At 45.9% G+C, this 22,461-nt stretch overlaps 1 protein-coding gene across 1 annotated transcript; it reads right to left on the reverse strand.

Annotated features, from left to right (window-relative positions):
- Positions 1 to 279: 279 nt before the first annotated feature.
- On the reverse strand, positions 280 to 2,491 carry LOC140207900 (probable G-protein coupled receptor 139). Its single transcript, XM_072276443.1, has 2 exons — positions 2,374 to 2,491; positions 280 to 1,178 (listed from the first exon to the last, which is right to left on the reverse strand). The coding sequence occupies exons 1-2, from the start codon at positions 2,489 to 2,491 to the stop codon at positions 280 to 282; spliced, it is 1,017 nt and encodes a 338-aa protein (XP_072132544.1).
- Positions 2,492 to 22,461: the final 19,970 nt, after the last annotated feature.

A 22,461-nucleotide genomic window follows, 5' to 3' on the forward strand; every position in this document is an offset into this window, starting at 1 on the left:
GGCAACCTCGCAGGAGAATGGCTTTGCACCTGGACTAATGTCTCTGGGCAGCCAGAAGGATTGCAGGGTGGAACTACGGTGTAAATTGGATAAATAGGCCAGAGATGAGAAGATAGGCCGGCGAATGAGGGGCGATCATTGCAGCTGTATAATGAAAAATTTATGTAATTTCCGCTTGGGAGGTGTGAGTGGAACAAGGATATCGCAGGACCCAGAGGAACAAAAATTGCCCACAGTGGATAGAACTTCAGTGGTTTCAGGTCGAGCGACGCCGCAACGTCACGAGTTCTTCACAAACATGAGAGAGAGCGGTGATTTTACCACATTCTTTAGCTGCTCCCTGAACTTGGTCTGCGTAACGGTGTAAAGGGCCGTGTTCGTGCAACAGCTCAGAAGCTGCAGAATGGCGCCCAGCTCTCGCAGCGAATCAGGTGGGCGCACATACGTGACAAAAGCATACAGCCGATTCCACGCAGAATACACAGTGAAAGGTGCCCACAGCAAGATGAAATTGCCCGAGACGATCAGCAATAAAACGAGGGATTTCCTGCGTTTCTCCATCTCCGGGTCTCTGGCACTCTGTCCGTTGCCAGGAAAACTGAGTCTCCTGCGCGCTCTGCTCGTGACTAAGACGTGCCTGGCGGTGAAGCAATTCGTCAGCAGAACCAGCACAAATGGGAATACAGGGGTGAGGATGTAATAAAATAGTTCAAATTGAGTCGCGATAAATAAATTCAAATAATGCACTCTCCCCCTACAAATAAATGGAACAGCTATCCACGTGTAGTACCCCGAGAGTCTAAAATACCAGTAAATATTCTTTAAAAAGCCAATGGCACTCACTGTCCCCAAAACCACGACAGCGGTTTTCTCGGTGCAATATTTTGATTTCAGCTTCTGGCAACAAATGGCGACAAACCGATCAAAGGTAAACGTGACCGTGAACCAGACGGAGCAGTCGGTTGCGGTGTAAAGGAGAACAGCGTGGATATTACACCCCTTGGTCATTGATCGGAAGAAAACGTCGATTGGTACGTACATAAGTGGAATCTTGCTCAATATCAGGTCGAGGATAAGAACCAGCAGATCCGCCACTGCCATGGCAACCAGGTAGCAAGTGACAACTCTGGAGAGGCCGCACTTTCCCCGAGAAAGGACGAATATGGTCACCATGTTCACTGCGAAGATAGGAATCAATGAGGGTAAACACATCAGGAAGCATTTACATATAAAGTAATCCACTTTTCTGTATGTGACAATGTCAAGAATGAGCGTACCTGACAGAATAAAACAATCGCAAAAGTTAAACTGCTTTGCAAATGTGTGTACACTCAATGCAATATGTTGGACCGAATATCGGTAAAGAAACAGAGAGCGGAGGTTACAGATAACGATGGCTGACGATTGATGGATTTCGTACTTTTTGAGGCAAAGGGCCGAATAGCGCATCATCGATTAAATCTGCGGCATCTCGACTGTCGTGAAGTTAGTATCCTTGACAGGAACCACCTCTGGATAAAGAGCAGCTTCCCGCCGCTGACCGTCACCAGGGGCAACGGGATTTGCAAATGGAGCAGCAGCACAAATCACAATTATTGCACCTCTCTTCCCGTTTCTCGACTTTGAGGGAGTGTTATTCTCTTCAAATTATACCACGAGGCTCACCGTCTATTTGTTGTAGCTTTGCCTTTATATTCGTATGATATTCATTATATTCTCAAATACGTTTTATTTTCTCAGCAAGAATGAAGTTGATTTGTCACCATAAAAATACGTCACGATCAATATTTCAAGAACTTACGGAAGTCTATCACGTTTTCAGAAATGTGTTACCTAGGCTTTAAACATCGTCAAATGCACCTGGTGTGAAATATACATTCTATAATTTTTGATACCAAACGGAATATGCAGTTTTAAGAACACAGTGGGGAGGAAGACGGTCAGATGCAGGAGAGGGACGTCCTGATTACATTCGCGGAGAGATGCTTCCTTTGCTTCAGTGGAAACTCAGGCAGCTCGTGAAAGTTGGAAAGTGATTAAAGTTTGTGTGAAATTTGTCTTCCGACTGATGTTGGTTAAAACGACCAGGGAGAAATGGAGAAGGAATGCTCACAATAAGGTTACACTTTCTACAGGAATAAGACAGATAATAAGATACACTGTTGTTGTAAACCCGCTCTGGATCATCACAAGTGTTAGCACATATTTCCTTAGGCAGGAGTCCTGGATTCAGTAAATTATCGAAGTGTATTTGCTTAATTATCAACTGGTATGTGTGTCAGCAGCCTTAATTATTATTATGAGAGGTACAGGCCAAAAGGAAAATGTGCAGTTAAATTTTGTTTCATAAGTTACCTTTGGACAGAGACTCACCGGGAAGAGCAATGATGCCGAGCATAGGGAAGAAAATCACTTGAATGGTGAATAAAACATTCGTGACTCGAAAATCTACCGTTATCCGTTCATCATGCGCAAAAATATATGGAACCATCCAGAAGATGTTTTTCCCATTTTCTGTTATATTCCAAGCCGTCCATCCCGAATTCTGATCCATGACAGAACGAGCCGGTCTGTCCTTACTCTCCTCTTTGTGCCGCTCCGGATCTCTGTCCGTGACAGGAGAGGCTGTGCTCGCTGAAACTGGGGGAACTGAGTGAAAGCGACTCTTATTAATAAGAGAGAGAAACCCTCCGGTGACGTCAGCAGCCTACCTTGAAAAGGCGCTATTTATTTTCCATGAAATGACAGAAAGAGTTAACCCTTGGTTTACCCAGTAGCTGAGGAAGAAGTGTATATATAAGCACTGCTGCTATTACATATATTCGAATTACAAAAATAAATTTTAAAAAAAACTAACAATATAACTGCACCTCTTCCTAGAGATGCTGCCTGGCCTGCTGCGTTCACCAGCAACTTTTATGTGTGTTGCTTGAATTTCCAGCATCTGCAGAATTCCTGTTGTTAACAATATTTCAGTCGACTTAGCTGAATATTAAGTTGAAAAAATGGTCCTTAAATAATGAACAAATGTATGTATTTTGTTTTAAAATCCCGTGTAAGGAATGAGGTAAATAAGTCAAAAATCACAAGTGATTCTTCCTTGGTGTGTGTAAAATAAGAAATGCAGAACAGCGGTTCTGGAACAGCGGCATTAGCTTAGGATGTGTTAATTTTTATAACAGAGAAAGACTATCAGCCTTTCTCGAAAAAGGGGTTCCCTTGGGAGCCGGGAGTAGCGAGTAGACAAGAGCGGCAGATATGCGGGGAGGAGGAAGACAAAAGGTGAGGGAGAGAAAGGCAGAAACAGAGACAGGGGATGATGGAATTAACTGTCGGCAACTGGGATCCCTCCAGCACAGTGTGGATCAGATCACCGAGTGGCCGATAAGTATTCTTTGCACGCAGTCTTACTCTGCCTCTACAAGTGGCTGACTGGTATTTCTCACGTCATCCTGATATAGTAGTAGATTAATAATCTTCAACATGTGTACTCAGTCTCGGTTTACTGCGAATTCCTCATGCTGTTAAATCAGAAAGAAACAAGGGCAAAAAATAACTCCTTACTGTCGATACCCGTATACCATACAAGAGGCCAGGACGCATTCATACATACGGTACCACTCTCCGGCAGCTGATGCAATTCCGCTGGGTGTAAAGAGTCGATGTGACAGAAAACACTTAAATCCAGGAGCATCAGCACCTTTCTATGAAATGACTTTGTACTTATTGGCAAGCAAAGGTGACGCTGTACGTTTGTACAATTTACCCTCCATTGAAAATCACACAAAAAACAAAAGACACCAGTGCTCTAAATCGGTTATTCGGTTTACTTTATTATGATTCTCCCCTTTATGTAGCCTTCTTGGAATGTTTCCTGTTCTTTAACAGTATCTGCCTTCATATATTATTTGAAAATCTTTGGGAACTGGTGTTATTTTCATTTCCCCCTGAATAATGTCATGGCATATTTGTGAGACTGCAAAGATCGAACGGGAACTAGTGAAACACGTCTCTTCTTGACTGTTATTAATCTCTGTTGTGGTTTGCAATGAGCTCCTCTTAAAGCTTAGAAATGTAGAAACAGCAGAACGGGCACGTTTATTCACAATGGTCACCGCAATATATTTGTCAGAATGGTGTTCAAAGCGGTAAGCTTTTGATTAAAAGCGTACACGTTGCAATAAAACATATTTCTTCGTCACACAAAACATCAGACAAGCACAGTTGTGCATAGCAGGTGTCGAAGTAAAGGTATTCTTAGATTATTTTGTCGGCACCATTACGTCCAGCCACTGAATACCAGCGGCACATGGTTCTTCAGCTGCTAATCAACTGAGCAGTAATCAGATTTAGATTTGTGCGTATAAATCACAAAGTTCAACAAATCCCTTTTACAGATGTGTAACCCTGTGCTACAAACACTCGTTTTCCCTGCTGTGCTCGGAGTGTAACCACGTCTGATGTGATGATAACGATAAAACACAGCGAGCGTTCTTCCCCAACAGCTTGTGTTTACTGATATTCTTGTGTAAAAATATAAATCCAGGAATGCATCAATGATACCAATCCTGAGCCACTGACTCTGCAGTATTGTGTCTTGCTCAAACAGCCGTTATGTTTGCCTGTATGTGAGCGGCCATTGACAATCGAATATATTGTGAATATTTTCATATTTGCCTTTCGTAACCCGTGACAATGGGATCACTGATAATTGGACATCATCTTTAGTCGAACAGTTCTGCTCAGTGACATTTTTAAAGACAGGGCTTCGCACTGCCAGTGATGGTGTTGAAGTAGCAGCGACATTACTAGGGTCGACCCTACTGGATCTGGGCAAGCTGCTTAGTTCTCCGTGTGGACAGTGATGGGACTGGATATGCAGTGAGGTTATCACTGTGGTCAGGGATGTGGATTTGATCAGTCGTGACTCTGTCAGTCTGGTCAGTGATGTGTCTGGATCTGCAATGATAATAAGGAATAGCTTATTTCCCTCAGCAATCAGGATTCTGAAAGGGCATTGAACCCAACAATACTCCCTCACTACATGTTGTCCTCTTTTTGCACTAATTAAATTTAGTTTTTTTTTTACATATTATCTTCTAACTGTGATTTACAGTTTTTATTATTATGTATTGCAGCGCATAACGACACATTTCACGACATATTAAACCTCATTCCGGTTCTGATTTTCTACAGTCTCTGATTCGCGGCTGCTCCATTTATTACTACTCGGGTCCATTTACGGAATAAACTATGCCTCTGATAGCCGTCACGTTTCAGAAGTGCAAACGATTTTTCTCCTTCAGATCTGACAACTTTCTTTATCTACTGTGCAATATTACATTTGTAAATGTTTTGAGTTTACACTCTACCACGAATCACTTTACACGGTACGAAATAAATAATGTATTGTGCCAACCTTATTTTAGAATCATGCTAACATTTATTTCTCATTTTCATCTGTTTTTACAGTGCACCAACGTAGGTCTATCTTTCCGCAGCATAGTCTACGTCATAGTCTATTCATGTTGTTCAGCCACTGGGCTGGTGCCTTTAGCATAATGTTTACTCCCCTGCACAGGTACAGTGATAGGAACATGCAAATTAACCGACACCAGTACTCTGCATTAAAGGTATCAGATGTTATTTTTTCTTTCGTGATGCATATCCAGCAATCGTCGTCTTGATTTTAATTGTAATGTACTAATGTTGCATTTTGTCTTGGATATTTGCATTAGATATGACAGATATGTATTTCTTTAGGTGAACCACATACCCTAAAGATTAACAAGTACCATTTTGATTCATGTGATAACATACTGTATATTCATTGATAGAGCTGAGCTCTTTTATTTTAGCTTGTAGAAGAACAAAAGTACGTATAACTTTCCTGCACGAATATACTGTACTTTGCTGATTAAGTATGAGCTTCAATACAATCAGTCTCAGATGTTATAATGGGTCATGTGCTTGACCTGACTGCAGGCCAGGTCCAGGCCCCATTCGAAAGCCTGGTCATTCCTGCGGGCAGTGGCCACGTGACCTGATAGCTGCACGTCATGTTTCATGATTTTGCGATCTCCCTGGATTCAAGGATTCAAAGCTGGGTGGCAGTGTGAAATGTGAGGAGGATGTTATGAGAATGCAGGGTGACTTGGACAGGCTGGGTGAGATGACAGATGCAGTTTAATGTGGATAAATGTGAGGTTATCCACTTTAGTGGTAAGAACAGGAAGGCAGATTATTATCTAAATGGAGTCAAGTTAGGAAAAAAGGAAGTACAACGAGATCTAGGTGTTCTTGTACATCAGTCACTGAAAGCAAGCATGCAAGTATAGCAGGTTATGAAGAAAGCTAATGAAATGCTGGCCTTCATAACAAGGGGAATTGAGTATAATGGCAAAGAGGTCCTTCTGCAGCTGTACAGGGCCCTGGTGAGACCACACCTGGAGTACTCTGTGCAGAATTGGTCTCCAAATTTAAGGAAGGACATTCTTGCTATTGAGAGAGTGCAGCGTAAGTTCACAAGCTTAATTCCCGAGATGGTGGGACTGTCATATGTCGAAAGATTGGAGCGACTGGGCTTGTATACTCTGGAATTTAGAAGGCTGAGTGGGCATCTTATTGAAACATATAAGATTATTAAGGGATTGGACACGCTGGAGGCAGGAAGCATGTTCCCGCTGATGGGAGAGTCCAGAAACAGAGGCCACAGTTTAAGAATAAGGGATAGGCCATTTAGAACGGAGTTGAGGAAAACTTTTTCACCCAGAGATTGGTGGATATATGGAATGTCCCAGAAGGCTGTGGAGGCCAAGTCTCTGGATGCTTTCAAGAAAGAGCTGGATAGAGCTCTTAAAGATAGCGGAATCAAGGTTATGGGGATAAGGCAGCAACTGGATACTGATTGTGGAAGATCAGCCATGAATACAGTGAATGGCGGTGCCGGCTCGAAGGGCCGAATGGCCTGCTCCTGCACCTATTGTCTATTCTAAGTTCCAGATCCCTTCTGACATATGGTTGGAAAAGTATCTTTTCCTCAGATCCCTCTGTATTGCCAATCCTTTGACACGATTCTATTGTCTATATACTCTCCCGTCTCGTCGAGTGAGAAAGCTGTCCGGTTTTGAGTATTTCAACACCAGATGTACTGAAGAAGATGCTGATTATGTGTTATCTTGTGCGTAAGTCTATACTACACACGTGGAGTTTGAAACATTGACTGCACAGAAGCTAAAGTTGAAATTAGCAGCATGTTTACCACTCAGTTACATTACTGCTTTGCTCAATTGCTTCGCTCCGTCGTCCGAGCTATAAAACAAGCTATTTCTGTTGGTGTCTGTTTCATAGAATTGGCAATCAGGTGTGCGGTGGCTTACCTGTATAGATTCCAGACCAGATGCAGTTTAATAATTTGCAATCTATTGGCACTATAATAGCGACATATGGGCTGCACGTTTAAGATAAAAGCCGATGTTCGGGGTGGGCGCTGATCCTGCACCTGAGATTAGCGCTGAATCCACAGGACAGTAGATGGAGCAGTAATGTAGAGCATCTATTGACGCCTTTGATCAATATAATCGCGATCATCTGACTGCAGGGAGCTCTCACTTGATAATTCTCAACTTGGATTCCACGCAAAGTGGAGGAATTTAAAATATGGGTGCCCTGACAATGACCAGGACACGCTGTTACATAACCAGTATTGTCACTGTTAAGGCCACAGAGACAACAATATTATCATCATGGTCAACGGTAGTAATGACGCGGCAGCTTGGCCTGCAGTGAGATCATCCAGTCAGCTGAGCTGAGTTCCAGAGAAGCAATGACAACACCAGGGTGTTCAGTGACGTGCTTTGAAAGTGCAATCCATTCTGCGTATTGAATACAACAGCCCGTAGCGGTTCTGACGCTCCAGCATTACACTCAAAGTGTCGGCATCGTGCCTGCTGTTCTGCATTTCCAATGCAGGGAGTGGCTCTCCTGGAGGTCGGAGAGATGAATCTGACCGCGTTTAGTGGAGACTTCGGCCAAATTTATCAAGGCTGTGTTTTACATCCGTCCCCATCTGCAGAGTCCTTCTCCGTAGAATATTGACTCCCATTGTAGCAAACATTTCAAATTATTGCAAAATACTTAGTAATAACATGTCGTACTCTCATTTTATACCAGCATATGACGCATTCCATATTTCTACATGTACTGAACTACATCTGTTTCTGACTGCAGTTAATCTGATTTGTGATGTGCAATAATTCTCTTTGTTGTTGTACACTGCCTGCCTGGCACAGTACAAACCCCAACATTTATTTGCAGCACTCTTTACAATATGTTGACGCGTTTAAACATGTGAAACGTATGTTTACGTGCATACAGGATATTTTAATAATTATATTCACAATGTTATTGCCAGTATGGGAGACCAGAAATAAAGAAGCAGCTGTATAAAGCTGAAAGCGATGTAGACTTTGTATTTTTCGGTTCTCCGGTGAGTTCTGTTACCTGCACCTCTGAACACAAGCTGCATCTCTTTTCATACTTGATGCTCTTTATCCACTAATCCACTGAAGATTGTTCGGAATTATTTTTGTGCAGATAGACCAAATAAAAGAGATGTACGCGGCTCCTTCCCTCTGCCAGTTTGCAGGTTACTCTTGAGCATGGTTCGCCCACCTACTTAAACAATTACTCTGCTTCTCCCTCCGCCCGACAGATCAGGGGGACATGCAGTCTTGGGACTTGGTAGAGTATGGCCGTATTTGCAGCTAACGTACATCACAGGTCCCGGTCATGCGACCACTAGCACCAGGCTCTGAAGAGTGTAAGTCATGCCTCGGGTCCTCAGTTACCGGGACGATTTGTTGGCTTTTTGGTCATTGGCATTAATGTTGTGAATGAGTTAGTTGTTGAGACTGTGGTTGAGATTCTGGGGAGGGTACGACCGGTACGAGAGGAATGGGTTACAACTGAACCCGAAGGATCCAATATCCTAGCGGGCAGGTTGGCCTAAGTTGCTCGGGTGGGTTTAAATTAATTTGTTACAGGAATGGGAACCTGCAAGATGGTGCTGAAGATGCAGTCGTTGGTTTACAAGCAGAGGCAATGTATAGAGAGACTCCTTGAAAGGAAAGGCCGCTGATAGGACAAAATTGCAGTTAGGAGGACGAGTTGCAACATCAAAGCGGGAAAAATCGAAGTGTCTGAATACAGGACTGTTGGTGTGACATTGAATGCACGCAGTACACTGGATATGGTAGAGGAACTTGTAGCACAGTTACTCATTGTCATACATGCATATGCAAAACGGAATCATAGTTGAAAGAAGTTTATAGCTTGGAGATTAATATCAAGGATACACATTGTAGCAAGGGACAGGCAGGAAGCTAGAGGGGGCGGCTTTGCTCTGTTCTGCAAGATTAAAGCAAATCATTTAAAAGAGGTCCCACAGGATCAGAAGGTGTTAATTCATTGTAGATAGATCTATGATCGAATTCATCCTGAAATTTGAGAAGGAAAAGCGAATGTCAGATGTATCAGAACTTCAATGGAGTAAATGAAATTACAGAAGCATGAGGGAGGAGTTGGCCAGAATTGATTGGGGGGAAAAGACACGAGCAGACATGGCGACAGAGCAGCAGTGCCTGCAATTACGGAAAGGATTTAGAAGGCACAGGATTCGTGCGTCACAAGAGAAGCGGTATTGTAAAGAAAAACATGACAAACTGTGTCGAACAAGAGAAGAGAAAAAACAACTTAATATCCAAAAATTAGGCACATAAAAGAGCAAGAATTAGTGGGGTTAGATGATTGGGACGTTTTTAAACATTCAACAGAAGGCAACTAAAATGTCAATAAGAAGGCATCGAAGGAATGCAAAATAACGTTAGCCAACAATATTAAAGACGGTACCCACATTTTTTTAGATATATAACGTGAAAGAGAGTGACCAGACTGGACATCGGACAGCTGGAAAACGATGCTGGACAGATAGTAATGGGGAACAATGAAATGGCGGACGCGCTGTAACATTTTGCATCAGTTTTCACCGTGGAAGACAGCAGCAGTGTGGCGGAAGCTCCAGATGTCAGGATTCATAAGTGAAACCAACACTCTCCCCAATAATCCCAAAATCAGAGTTGCTAAGTATATAATGTTCTGCATACGTGCGAGTAAATTTCCTGTCACATTACAAGTACTTCAATGCTACGTGATCTGTCATGGCAACAAACGTTCAGTAGTCTCTTCATTATAGTAGCACATTAGGTGGTGCATGGCGTTTCTGAAGTTGTGAATGTTGGGGAAAATTTGATAGACCGGGGAATACTATATAAAGCACTGAACAGACCATTTGGCGCACATTGTTTGCCGACTTTGACACTAAGTTCCGCTTTTATTTTCAAACGGATTGCACACAAAAATGAACCTGAGATTCACGTGAGAAAAATGTCACCAATAATGGACATAACTACGTGTCGGGAAAACACTCCATCACATTCGATCCCTCCAAGTGTAAATATTTTGAAGACTAATAATAATACAGCGAGTTTTTCAGAAACGGACTGTGCCATTCCCGATATTATAGCGAATAGAATATAAAAGTTAATGCTGAATGCTTCTGTATTCCTCTGTCATATCCGTAAATATCTCTCCTCAGATCTCTAGATTATCAAGCTCATAACAACTTCTCGGACAATTCTGTCCGCGGCATCGGTAGTATTTTGGTCTGACAGGGATTGGAAACGTCATTATTACTGTCAATGGGTTTTGTCGATTGTAGCTTGGATTAGATTAGATTATGAGGACACGAAGTCCTCTTTTATTGTGATTTAGTAATGCATGCATTAAGAAATGATACAATTTGTTCCTCCAGTGTGATATCACAGAAACACAAGACAGACCAAGACTAAAAACTGACGAAAATCACATAATTACAACATACAGTTACAACAGTGCAAGCAATACCGTAATTTGATAGAAGAACAGACCACGGACACGGTAAAAATAAAGTCTCTCGAAAGTCCCATCATCTCAGGCAGACGGTTGAAGGAAGAAAACCCTTCATGCCAAGAGCTTCCAGCGCTGCAAACTTGCCGATGCAGCATCCTGGAAGCACCCGACCACAGTCCGACTCCGAGTCCGTCCGAAAACTTCGAGCCGCCGACCAGCACTCCGACAACAAGCATCGAGCACCATCTCTACCGAGCGCTTCGATCCCGGCCTCGGCAACAGACAACAGGCAATAGGCAAAGCCGAGGATTTGGGGCCTTCCCCTGGGAGACTCTCGATCGCACAGTAGCATCGGCAGCGAAGCAGGCATTTCAGAAGTTTCTCCAGATGTTCCTCCGTGCTTTTCACAACTGTCTCCATCAAATCAGGATTGTGCACGGCATCCTACTTCACAAATACGGTATCAATTCGGAGCGGTCGCGCGCACTGCGTCACGCCGTCATCTTCTTCTCCCCCTGATGGATAATCAGTATTTTATTTCTTGCAAGGGAGTGGACACTGGAAATGAAGTATGTTATCATTGTGGTCTCCGTTGTACTTGAATAACCAGTGTCCGTGTGGAAATAATGTCTGGAGTACGGTGACAGTAATAGGGGGGACTTGTGGGCAACGACGAGTAAACAATAGAGTCGCGCAGAAAGCGATCTTTGGAAACCGGAGATGGGGGAGGGAAAGTCCTGCCGGGTGGTAGAGTCGCTATGGAGATGGTGGAAGTTATAGAAGCTATCTTGCATGCGAAGGCTCATTGCGTGTTACCTGAGGACCAGGAGACCCCATCACTTCTGTTAGTTTGGGAGGGATGGAGTGTTTTACCTGCGTGAAATGAGACAGGGAGTGGTGATGGCACCTTCAATCGTGGTGAAAGAGAATCTCCATTTGCTGTAAAATGACTTGAGAGGAAAGTCTCATCTATGCAAATGATAGAATGGAATAGCACTTTTGCCAGTATCCGTGCGGCAGGAGGTATCGTCAAGATAACTGTGACAGACAGTAGCTTGGCTTTGTAAAATATTTCGTTAGATAATCTGTCTCTGGAATTTGGGACAGAAAGATCGATAGATGAGAGAGATGTCAGAATGGAAGCAATCTAATCTGAGGTCCATGTGGGAAGTTGTAGGCAACGTAGATGAAAATGACGAGATCAGCGAGGCTGCAGGAAGCATCTCCAATTGAGTCGTCCATGGACTCGCGGCACCAATTCAATCATCTCTGTAGGGGGTGAACGGGTTGTTTCGGGAACACAGACACCCTCAGAGGATTATGGCCTTGCAGGTGAATCAAAGTATCCGGGCGGCCAGAAAGAATGCACGTGGAACCATGGAGCAAAATTCACTAACATCTGTAGGGCAGTGATGGGAAGATAGGCCGGCGAATGAGGATAGAGCACTGCGGCTATGTAAGGGAACCTTCTATGTAATTGCCGCGGAGGTGTGAGTGGAAGAAGGATAGCGCCGGACCCAGAGGAACAGAAAGTAACCGCAATGTATGGGACGTAAATTGGGTCAGACCGGAGACACCGCTAATTCACGACTTCCTCACAACAATGACAGCAAGCGCAGAATTTACCATATTCTGTAGCTGTTCCCTGAACTTGGTCTGTGTAACGGCGTAAAGGGCCGTGTTTGTACAACAGCTCAGAAGCTGCAGAATGATGCCCAGCTCTCTCAGCGATTCGGGCGGACGCACAGGGTTGATAAAATCATTCAGCCGATACCACGCAGAATAAACAGTGAAAGGTGCCCATAGCACGATGAAATTCCCCGAAGTGATCAGCAATAAAACGAGGCATTTCCTGCGTTTCTCCATCTCCGGGTCTATGGTACTCTGTCCATTGCCGGGAACCCTGAGTCTCCTGCGAGCTCTGCTGGTGACTAAGACGTGCCTGGCGGTGAAACCGTTCGTTACTAGAACCAGCACAAATGTCAATACAGGGTCGAGGAAGTAATAAAATAGGTCAATTTGAGTTATGAAACTGAAAACAAGAACTCTCTGTGAACAAATGAATGGGTTGATTGTCCACGTGCAGTTCTCTGAGAGCCTAAAACACCAATACATATTCTTTAAACAGCTGATCACAGTCACTGTCCCCAAAACCACGGCCACAGTTTTCCCGGTGCAATATTTTGTTTTCAGTTTCAAGCAATAAATGGCGACAAATCGATCAAAGGTGAACGTGACGGTGAACCAGACCGAACAGTCGGTGACGGTGTAAATCAGAGCAGCGTGGATATTACACCGTGGTCATTGAGCGGAAGAAAGCGCCGATTGGCATGTGCGTAAGTGAAACCTTGCTCAGTATCAGATCCAGGATAAGAACCAGCAGATCCGCCACGGCCATGGCAACCAGCTGCATTTGACAACTCTGGAGAGGCCACACTTTCCCCGAGACAGGATGAATATGGTCACTATCTCTACTAGAAGCAGCAGCAGAGAGGTTTCATTTTTTCTGACGGGAGGCGGAAATGCGTGCCCTGTAGTGGCCAAATGTGGTGGAGGACCCGTTTGTTCTTTATGGCGTTCTCGGAGACGATTGTCCAACCAGGTGGACAGGGAGATCAGGGAATCCGGGCTGTCGGTGTCATCTCTTGCCGCTAGCTTGTTTTTCACCATGTCAATGAGACCGTTCCGAAATACGTTTTGGAGTGCCTTATTGTGGGCCGCTAACGTCCGGAACGCCACGGAATATTCGGCAACGCTGCGTGAGCCCTGGCGGAGTGTGAGTAGGCGCTTAGCCGTATCTGTACCACGGACGGAGTCGTCAAAGATCTTTCTCATTTCCGCGATAAAGGTGGAAAAAAAGAGCAGATATCCGGTTGATTATATCAAACAGCTGTAGCCCACGCTAAGTCACTTCCCCGCAACAACCCCATGATATAAGCAATCTTTGACGTATCCGTGGAGTACGTGGATGACGGCTGTTATAACACCAAGGAGCACTGCAGAAGGAAGACCCGGCACTTTCCCAAATCCCCAGCGTAGTGCTCTGGTTCAGGTTCGTGCGGCTATCTTGATGGTGATGTTGCTGATACGTTGGGTGTTGGCACTACAGGCTGTCTGGGCTGGTTAGACAGAGTTCCAGGAGTGGGTAAAATACGCGGTCCACTTGGTCACCGATCTTCGTTACGTCAGCAGGGAGAACGGACGTTCGCCATGACCTCCTGGAGGAGTTGGTCATGCAAACCCAGTTGGGAGTCCTGGCTGGTGAGGTCTTGTTGCAGGGTATTCGTGTCCGCTAGGTGCATAGTGGCCAGATCTTTCTGTTGCAACGAATGAGGCGACACAGGCACGGAGATTTAGTTAGGATGCAGACGTGAACGGCAAACAGGAAGGAGAGCAGGAAGGCAGAAGACGCACAGAATTTATCTTGACTCGGAGCGTAGAGAGAGAAACGGCTGACAAAATCCTTCTTAGCACGGAGAGACGGAGTTACGCAGGCAAGCCTTGGTGCTGAATTAACACTTTAAAAGACTTATTTTGGCGCGGGGAGGCTGGGTTTCACAGGTAAGCCTCTGAACTGGAGTTGAACTTAGAAAACTGATCCTGACACGAAGAAATTCAGTTTCACAGGTAATTTTCGATACTGGGCAAAACCTAGAACATACAGCCTTAAGCGTCCGGGAAAAGTTATTTACCACACCCTCAAAACCAACAATCTGGCAACTACTGGTTGTAACGCCGGAGTTCTCATGCTGCAGGTCCTGATGGAAACCAGGTGTGCCGTCATCAAAGAGAATTAGGAGCAAGTGGGAAACTGACGGTCGGAATTGTGGCACTATCAAAGGAAATTAGGAGAAAATAGAGAATTTACGATCCGGACCCTGACATGCACATTGTATCGAAAGGAAAGGCATGGAAGCAAAGCGCACAGCGCACTTCTGTTGGTACAAAACTAAAATCTAATCATTAGAAAGAGAGTACATATGGTCAGATGATGTTGTATCTTTATACGTAGGGCTAAGGAACAGCAGGGTAAAATGACCCAGATGGGAGTTATGTAAAGATCCCCAAACAGTGGCTAAGATAGAAAATGCATGGCAAAAGTGTAGTGTTACGACAGACGTGAGGTATTTCAATATGTAGAAAGACTGTGAAATCAGATTTTCCAAAAACGCTTCCAAGAGGAGACATTTCTAGTATGCTATGATATGGCTTTTTCGAGCGGCTGGTGGTTGAGCTCACTTGGGGATCAGTTATGCTGGACTGGCTGTTGTGCAGGGAAGAGAAATTGATTAGATAGCTTTACGTAAAGCAACCTTTAAGGTGGTAAATACGGAGGATAGGTAGAGAGATTTACCGATGCATTATTGATTCCAAAGAAATTTACAGATGTCACATTAATATTACAAGTGCTCAGATACACAAATATTAGAGGAGAGGTACGAAGGAATAGAAGTAAGTACCTCAAAATATAAACTTTCCAGGAATAATAAATCAAAGATGACAATATTCGCAAGATTTACACGTTTACACTGATAAGATGGTAGTGCAAGATTTGCTGTGAATTTATACAATAGTGGTGCACATTCACACAGTCCAAATAATAAGCGACGGTAAAATTGCACAGTATTGCAGTCAGTGTCCGCCATACCTGGGAATGGTAAATAGTACTCAAACTGAGCTCTGTCGAACAGAGTTTAACAAGAGTCTAACAGTAAGGGACATTCACTTGCAGAATTGTGAGCAATTTTGCGTCCCTTTCTTATAAAGATATGCTGACATTGTGGAGGTCAATCAAAATGATTCCGCCTTTGAAAGGCTTGTCATTTGAGGGGCATTATATGGCTCTAGTCCTGTACTGTGTAATTCAGAGGAATAAGGCTGAACCCCTGCCTCAGCAAGGACCCGTTGCAATTTGCCTATCGCCACAATACGTCTTCGGTAGATGCAATTTCACTGGCTCTTCACGCGGCCTCTGACTATCTGGACAGCACAAACAACAAAGGTGCTGTTAATCGACAATATCTCAGCATGTAATACCATCACTCTCACAATCCGGATTGAAAAGTTGCAGACCCTGGGCCTCGGTACCTCCCTCTACAACTGGATCTTCGAATTCCTGACTGGAAGACCACAATATTTGCTGATTGATGATAAAATCTCCTACTCGCTGACAATCAACACTGGTGCGCCTCAGAGTTGCGTGATTAGCCCACTGCTCTAAAATCTTTAATGCTCAAATACCGTCTATAAATTTGCTGATGACACAACCATTTTCTGGTAGAACCTGACATGGAAACGAGAGGGCGTTCAGGAGCGAGATGTCCCAACTGGAAGAGTGGCGTCGTAGCAACAACCTTGCACTCAACGTCAGTAAAACCAAAGAGCTGATTGTGGACTCTGGAAAGGTAAGAGAAAGGAGCACTTTCCAATCCTCAGAGGATTCAGAAGTGGAGAGAGTGAGCATTGTCATGTTCCTAGGTGTCAAGATCTCTGAGGATGTAAACTGGTCCCAACATATCCATGCAGTTATAAACAAAACAAGAAAAAGACCATACTTCATTCGGAGTTTGAAGAGGTTTGATGTGTGAACAAGTACAAATGCAGTTTAAAAAATCCTCTTTAGATGTACCGTGACGCGCATTCTGACAGGCCACATCGCTGTCTGGTATGATAGTGGGGGGTTGTGGGGTGGTGGTGCTGTGCTACTGCACAGGACCGAAAGTATCTGCAGACGGTTGTAAATCTAGTCGACTTCATCTTGGGTACCAGCCTAACAAAGTACCCAGGACATCTTCAGGGAGCGGTGTCCCAGAAAGGCAGCGTCCGGTATTAAGGACATCCAGCACCCAGGACAAGCCATTTTTCCACTGTCACCATCCAGGAGCTACAGAAGCCTAAAAACACACGCTCGGTGATTTAGGTAATTTTCCTCCCTTCTGTCATCCGATTCGTAAATGGGCATTCAACCCGTAAGCACAACCCACTTTTTAATATCTTATTTCTCTTTTTTGCACGATTTTTAACTGTAATTGATGTACTTATGCCTTTGTTGCTATTATTATAATTTATTATATTCGTTATGTATTGCATTGAAGTGCGGCTGCTACTTTAACAAATTTCACGACACATGCTGGTATAACGGCCTTTGCCGCAACTGGCTCCCGTTGCCTAGGGCGAATAGCCGTCGACCCGCCAACAGTGCAATTGCTTTGGTGTGGATACGGTGTGAGGCACCCAGTGATCAGCCACGACACAAATATCAAACAATATGCCAAGTGCGAGTAAAGATTTATACGTTATAGCAAGTTTTGGTGATGGGTTAGTGGCAACAGCTAGAAGAAAATGTGCCCCGTTAGTAACATATCAGTCCTGTGCGCATAATATTTTAATACTTCGGAGCTCACGCCTCCGATTCCATCCACAACGTCTTTCCGAGACTGCGGCCACCATCCGAACCCCCGAGGTCCGGTATCTGCCGCCCTGGAACCGCTATCCGTTCCCCGCACGTCTGTCCTGTCGGCTCGCCTCCCGAAAAAGCCCGCGCTCCTCAACTCAGCACACATATACAAGATAACATAACATGACTTGCATTGGCTAGCAAATGAAGACAATTTCCATTATCACTACGTATATTCCAAACACGCTGTACAGAGAACACCTTGCTCAGCATTTAACAGTACGAGAAGCCATTTTGGTAATAAGCAATTAACAGTTAACTGTCCATCTAGTATTACTGAGAACCCTACATTCTCCCCCCACCGAAGTAAGTCATGCCGTCATGACAGTCAGATAATTCGCCACGCCTTCCTGCAAAACAAACAGCCCAATCCACGTGCAGAAAGCAGGGAAATAACTTCCCAAAACAGTAGAGATCACACCCTGCTCCCCGGGTGCAACATAGGCCAACTTCTCCGGGGGGTTCCGACTTCTATGAGACCTACGTATCCCCGCTTCTGACTCTTCCGCCTCGGAGACTATAGGGGACCTTTTGAAACTACGAGGCGGTCACCCAAACCCCTCGGCGCCTCGGAACCCTCTATCTCTGGTTCAAACCCGACATACTCTCCTTCAGCGCCCTGCGGTACCACGGACTGCCTATCACTAGCCCCCCTTACCCCGTCTAACACAGTGGGGAAATGCCAGGACTCTCTTCCTCGATCACGGGAGTATAAGCGAACGGCAGAAGATACCAACCATCCCAGTCATCATCCTCCGAGTCAGTATCCCGCACAGGGGCTGGACCTGGGCCCGTCTCTCCCGAGGTAGGCACGTCCTCCACCCTGCGGGGACGCAGAGTCCTGATACTGGGTGCAGCCGCCGCTTCAAGCTCCCGTTTTATCTGTACGTCTTACCCCAGGGGCAAAAGGTGATTCTGATGGAGAATCTTGACAGGCCCCTTTCTATCCTCGGGCCGCACCCGGAAAACCGGTAAATTTGGCATCTGACTCTCCACCACATAGGGCGTGGCTGCCCAGTGATCAGCCAGTTTGTGCTTTCCAGTTAATCCCAGATTCCTTATGAGGCTTCGTTCTCCCGGTAGGAGTTGGGAGAACTTTACTTTCGTGTCATATCTCCTCTTATTTCCCCGATTCTGCCGGACGGCCGCCTCCCCGGCTAACTCGTAAGCCCATTTCAGCTCTTTCCTCATATCAGACACATACTTCAAGTAAGGCGTCGGCGATACCTCACCCGCATCAGTCCCGAAACAGAGGTCAATGGGCAACCTGGCTTCGCCCCCAAACATAAGATAATAGGGGCAGTAACCAGTAGCTTCATTCCGTGTACAGTTGTAACGGTGAACCATTTGCCTAATATGTCGACTCCAGCGGTTCTTTTTGCTGATCTCCAGAGTCCCGATTAAACATCTCCGGCTGGGGACCGCCCTGCGGATGATAGGGCGTGGTCCTCGATTTCTCAACCCCGAGCATGCCCAGTCAGTCATAGATGAGTTTACTCTCAAAGTCCCGTCCCTGGCCACTATGTATCCGCCGGCGAAAAATATTCTTTCATTGCATCTTCGCCACTGTAGTCGCTCCCTGATCCTTGGTGGGAAAAGCTTGAGCATACCTGGTGTTTTGGACCGTGGTGACCAAGATATTCGTCGTGTTGCTGGCATCGGGTTCTATGGCCACGAAATCCATGCACACCAGGTCAAACGGCCCCGCAATCTGCAAGTGGGACAAAGGGACAGCCTGCCCAGGCAGCGAATTCCGCCGTATGCAGGATTAGCAGTACTCTTCGACCTCCGTCCTCATTCGGGGCCAGTAAAACCGGTCCTTGGGCAATCCTTAGGTCTTTTCCACCCCCACATGTCCAGAGCCATCATGGAGGGACTTCAAGACAACCTTCCGATACTTCTCAGGCAGGACCAGCTGCCAACACCGAGGTCGGTCCGAGAGTGACCTTACCCGCTATAAATTTTTGTTTTTCAAACTCAACCGTAGTTATTCGCTCAATAACAGAAACACTGAAACGTGTTCAGTCTTCTCCACCTGTGTCACATCCCCCTCTTCCACGGCGTGCCAGACAGGGCCAATGCCCGGGTCATCTCGCTGAGCAGCGGCCACTTCCCCAGGGTTTAACTCCGGCAGCTGCGTGGTCTTCAGAGCAGTGAGATCACTGTAAACTAGGGGCACGGCGTCATTGGACGCCCCGAATGAGTCCACTGCTCGATCTGGCCTCTCCTTCTCCTCAGCCTGCACCGTGATAGCAAGATGGCCCATCGCCTTCACCCCGGATGCAGAAACACTCTCATACTCCACGTACTTCTTCAGTTCCTCATTCCTCCGTCGGGACAGAGCATCCGTATCGACATTCCGGCTCCCGGGGCGGTACTTCAGGCTGAAATCATATACAGACAAGGCTGCCAGCCACCGACGGTCTGTGGCATCCAGTTTATCCACCACCGCCCATTTCAACGCCAGCAACTCCAACTTTTGAGTGGGATAGTTCCTCTCCAAAGGTGACAAACACTGGCTGACAAATGCCACAGGCCTCAGGCCAGCGCCCTGATCCTGATATAGAACGGCCCCTAACCCTCATGACTGGCGTCAGTGTGTAGCACGTAGAACAATCGGGGGTTTGCAAAAGCCAGCACCGGCGCCTGAGTCAGCATCTCCTTCAGTAACAGAAAAGACGCTTCACATTTGTCATCCCATCTCTGTCCGAAGGGCTCTGACGGGTTCAAATATTCTCCCATCTCCCGTCCTTCCCCCACCCCCCTCTGTCCCAGGGGAGGGTAGCCACGCAGAGGCTGGTTCAAGGGATGACTCACCTGGGCGTAGACCTTCACGAATCTCTGGTAGTACCCATAGAACCCTAGGCACGAACGCAGAGCACTCACGGTCTGGGGCCTTGGCCAGGTGGTCACTGCTTCGATCTTAGCCGTGTCCTTCGCTACACCATTCCGCGAGATAATGTGTCCAACATAGCTAACAGAACTGGCACTTGTCCAGGGAAAGCTTCAACCCTTCCTGCTTCAGCCGGTTGAGCACCTTCAGTATTCTCGCTTCTTGTTCTTCCAAGATGGATCCAAATACTGAGTCAACCAAATATACTAACATTTCGAGCAGGTTCCTATCTCCCACTGTCTTCTCCATGACCCTCTAGAAGGTGCCAGGGGCCCTCGATATGCCCTGGGGCATCCTTTCGAACTGGTAAAATCCCAGAGGGCAAATGAAGGCTGTATTCTCCTTATCGGCCTCACTCATCGGGATCTGGTAATATCCAGTCCTCAAACCCACTTCGCCCCACTCAGACAGGCCAGCGCGTCTTCGACCCGGGGTCTGTGTTCTGATCAAGGACCCTGCGCCTGTTCAGTGTTCTATAGTCCACACACATATCAACCTTCCCATTCTTCTTCTGGGCCACTACGATAGGAGAGGCATAAGGTCTTCGGGACTCTGTAATGATCCCAGCCTCCTTCAACTTGCCCAAATGCTGCCGCACGTCTTCCACATCTGCAGCAGCCAGTCGCCACGATCTTTCACTAAACGGAGTATCCTCAGTTACCCGTATGGTGTGGTGAATGCTCTTGGAACAACCCACATCAAACTCGTCAGTGGAAAAAACACCTGTCAGCGTCATCATCTTCTGCACCAGCCTCCGCTTCCAACCTTCCTGGACAAGTGATGCCCCAAAGTTAAAAGCTTTCAGCGGTCAACTTAGGCCCTTGTCCCAACAGCAATCTCCCAACTGGCCTCACGGGGGTGCTATGCATCACCATCATGGGGAACAAATGTTCCAGAGGCATCTCTCGCTTAAAGGTGACATCCCGTTTCGTAGTGTTCCTGACGAACACCACCAGCCTGCGTGCCTGCACCACCGAAGCAGACTGGAAGACGGTTTCAATGAACAACTACCCACTGGCCCCCAGAGAAAGCAGATCTCCCAGTGGCCACACATTTTAATTCCACATCCCATTCCCATTCTGATATGTCTATCCACGGTCTCCTCTACTATCAAGAAGAAGCCACACACAGGTTGGAGGAACAACACCTTATATTCCGTCTGGGTAGCCTCCAACCTGATGGCATGAACATCGACTTGTCTAACTTCCGCTAAGGCCCCACCTCCCCCTCGTACCCCATCTGTTACTTATTTTTATGCACACATTCTTTCTCTCACTCTCCTTTTTCTCCCTCTGTCCCTCTGAATCCAGATCCATGATCCTCTCATATCCCTTTTGCCAATCACCTCTCCAGCTCTTGGCTCCATCCCTCCCCCTCCTGTCTTTTCCTATCATTTCTGATCTCCCCTCCACCCTGCCCCCCCACTTCCAAATCTCTTATTAGCGCTTCTTTCAGTTAGTCATGATGAAGGGTCTCGGCCCGAAACGTCGACTGTACCTCTTCCCAGAGATGTTACCTGGCCGGCTGCGTTCACCAGCAACTTTTACGTGTGTTGCTTGAAATTCCAGCATCTGCAGATTTCTTCGTGTTTGCAGATACACCAATAGCTTCACACTGGGAAGCGGCCGTTCACCTGCTCGGTGTGAGCGAAGAGACTCATTCAGTTAACCCACCTTGTGATGCTCCACTGAGTTCACTATAAATAGAGGCCACATTTCTGTCCGGAGTGAGCAAGGAGTTTTACTCAATCATTCCAGCTGCTGTAACACCAGCAACTTCACATCAGGGAGGAAGTTCAGATCAGCTCTGTGTTAAATGTTTAACCATCACGGTGACTGAAGGCAGCTGCAGGTTCATGAGGGACTGTTACTGTCAGATTCTGCAGTTCTTGCGGCTGCTCATCGCACCCAGGACTGAACCCTAGTCACTGAGCATTGGAGGAGTCCGTTCTGCCGATGTTAGCCTTAAACTAGACGAGTGTTTAATATTCTGGATCTGTGAAAGATAAATCAGTTCTGTATCAAATCCCGTGTCTCAGGTACTTACTGTCTCTGCCACACTCACAATGTAAACTAGGGAGGCCACTCAGACTATTTGATCCCTGCCCATATTTCCGTTCCATATCAGTATATCAAAATCTATCCCTGCCTTTCCCCTCTCACTC

The sequence above is a fragment of the Mobula birostris genome, chromosome 13, assembly GCF_030028105.1.
Source record: "Mobula birostris isolate sMobBir1 chromosome 13, sMobBir1.hap1, whole genome shotgun sequence".
NCBI classification, from domain to species: Eukaryota; Metazoa; Chordata; class Chondrichthyes; order Myliobatiformes; family Myliobatidae; genus Mobula; species Mobula birostris.

What these genes read in the sequence shown, in the direction of transcription:
- LOC140207900 (XM_072276443.1), bottom strand. Translation starts at nt 2,491, where the DNA reads ATGGTTCCATATATTTTTGCGCATGATGAACGGATAACGGTAGATTTT. An exon ending in CGGCATCATTGCTCTTCCCG is followed by an intron (nt 1,179 to 2,373) that starts GTGAGTCTCTGT and finishes CTATCTTCGCAG; the next exon opens with TGAACATGGTGACCATATTC.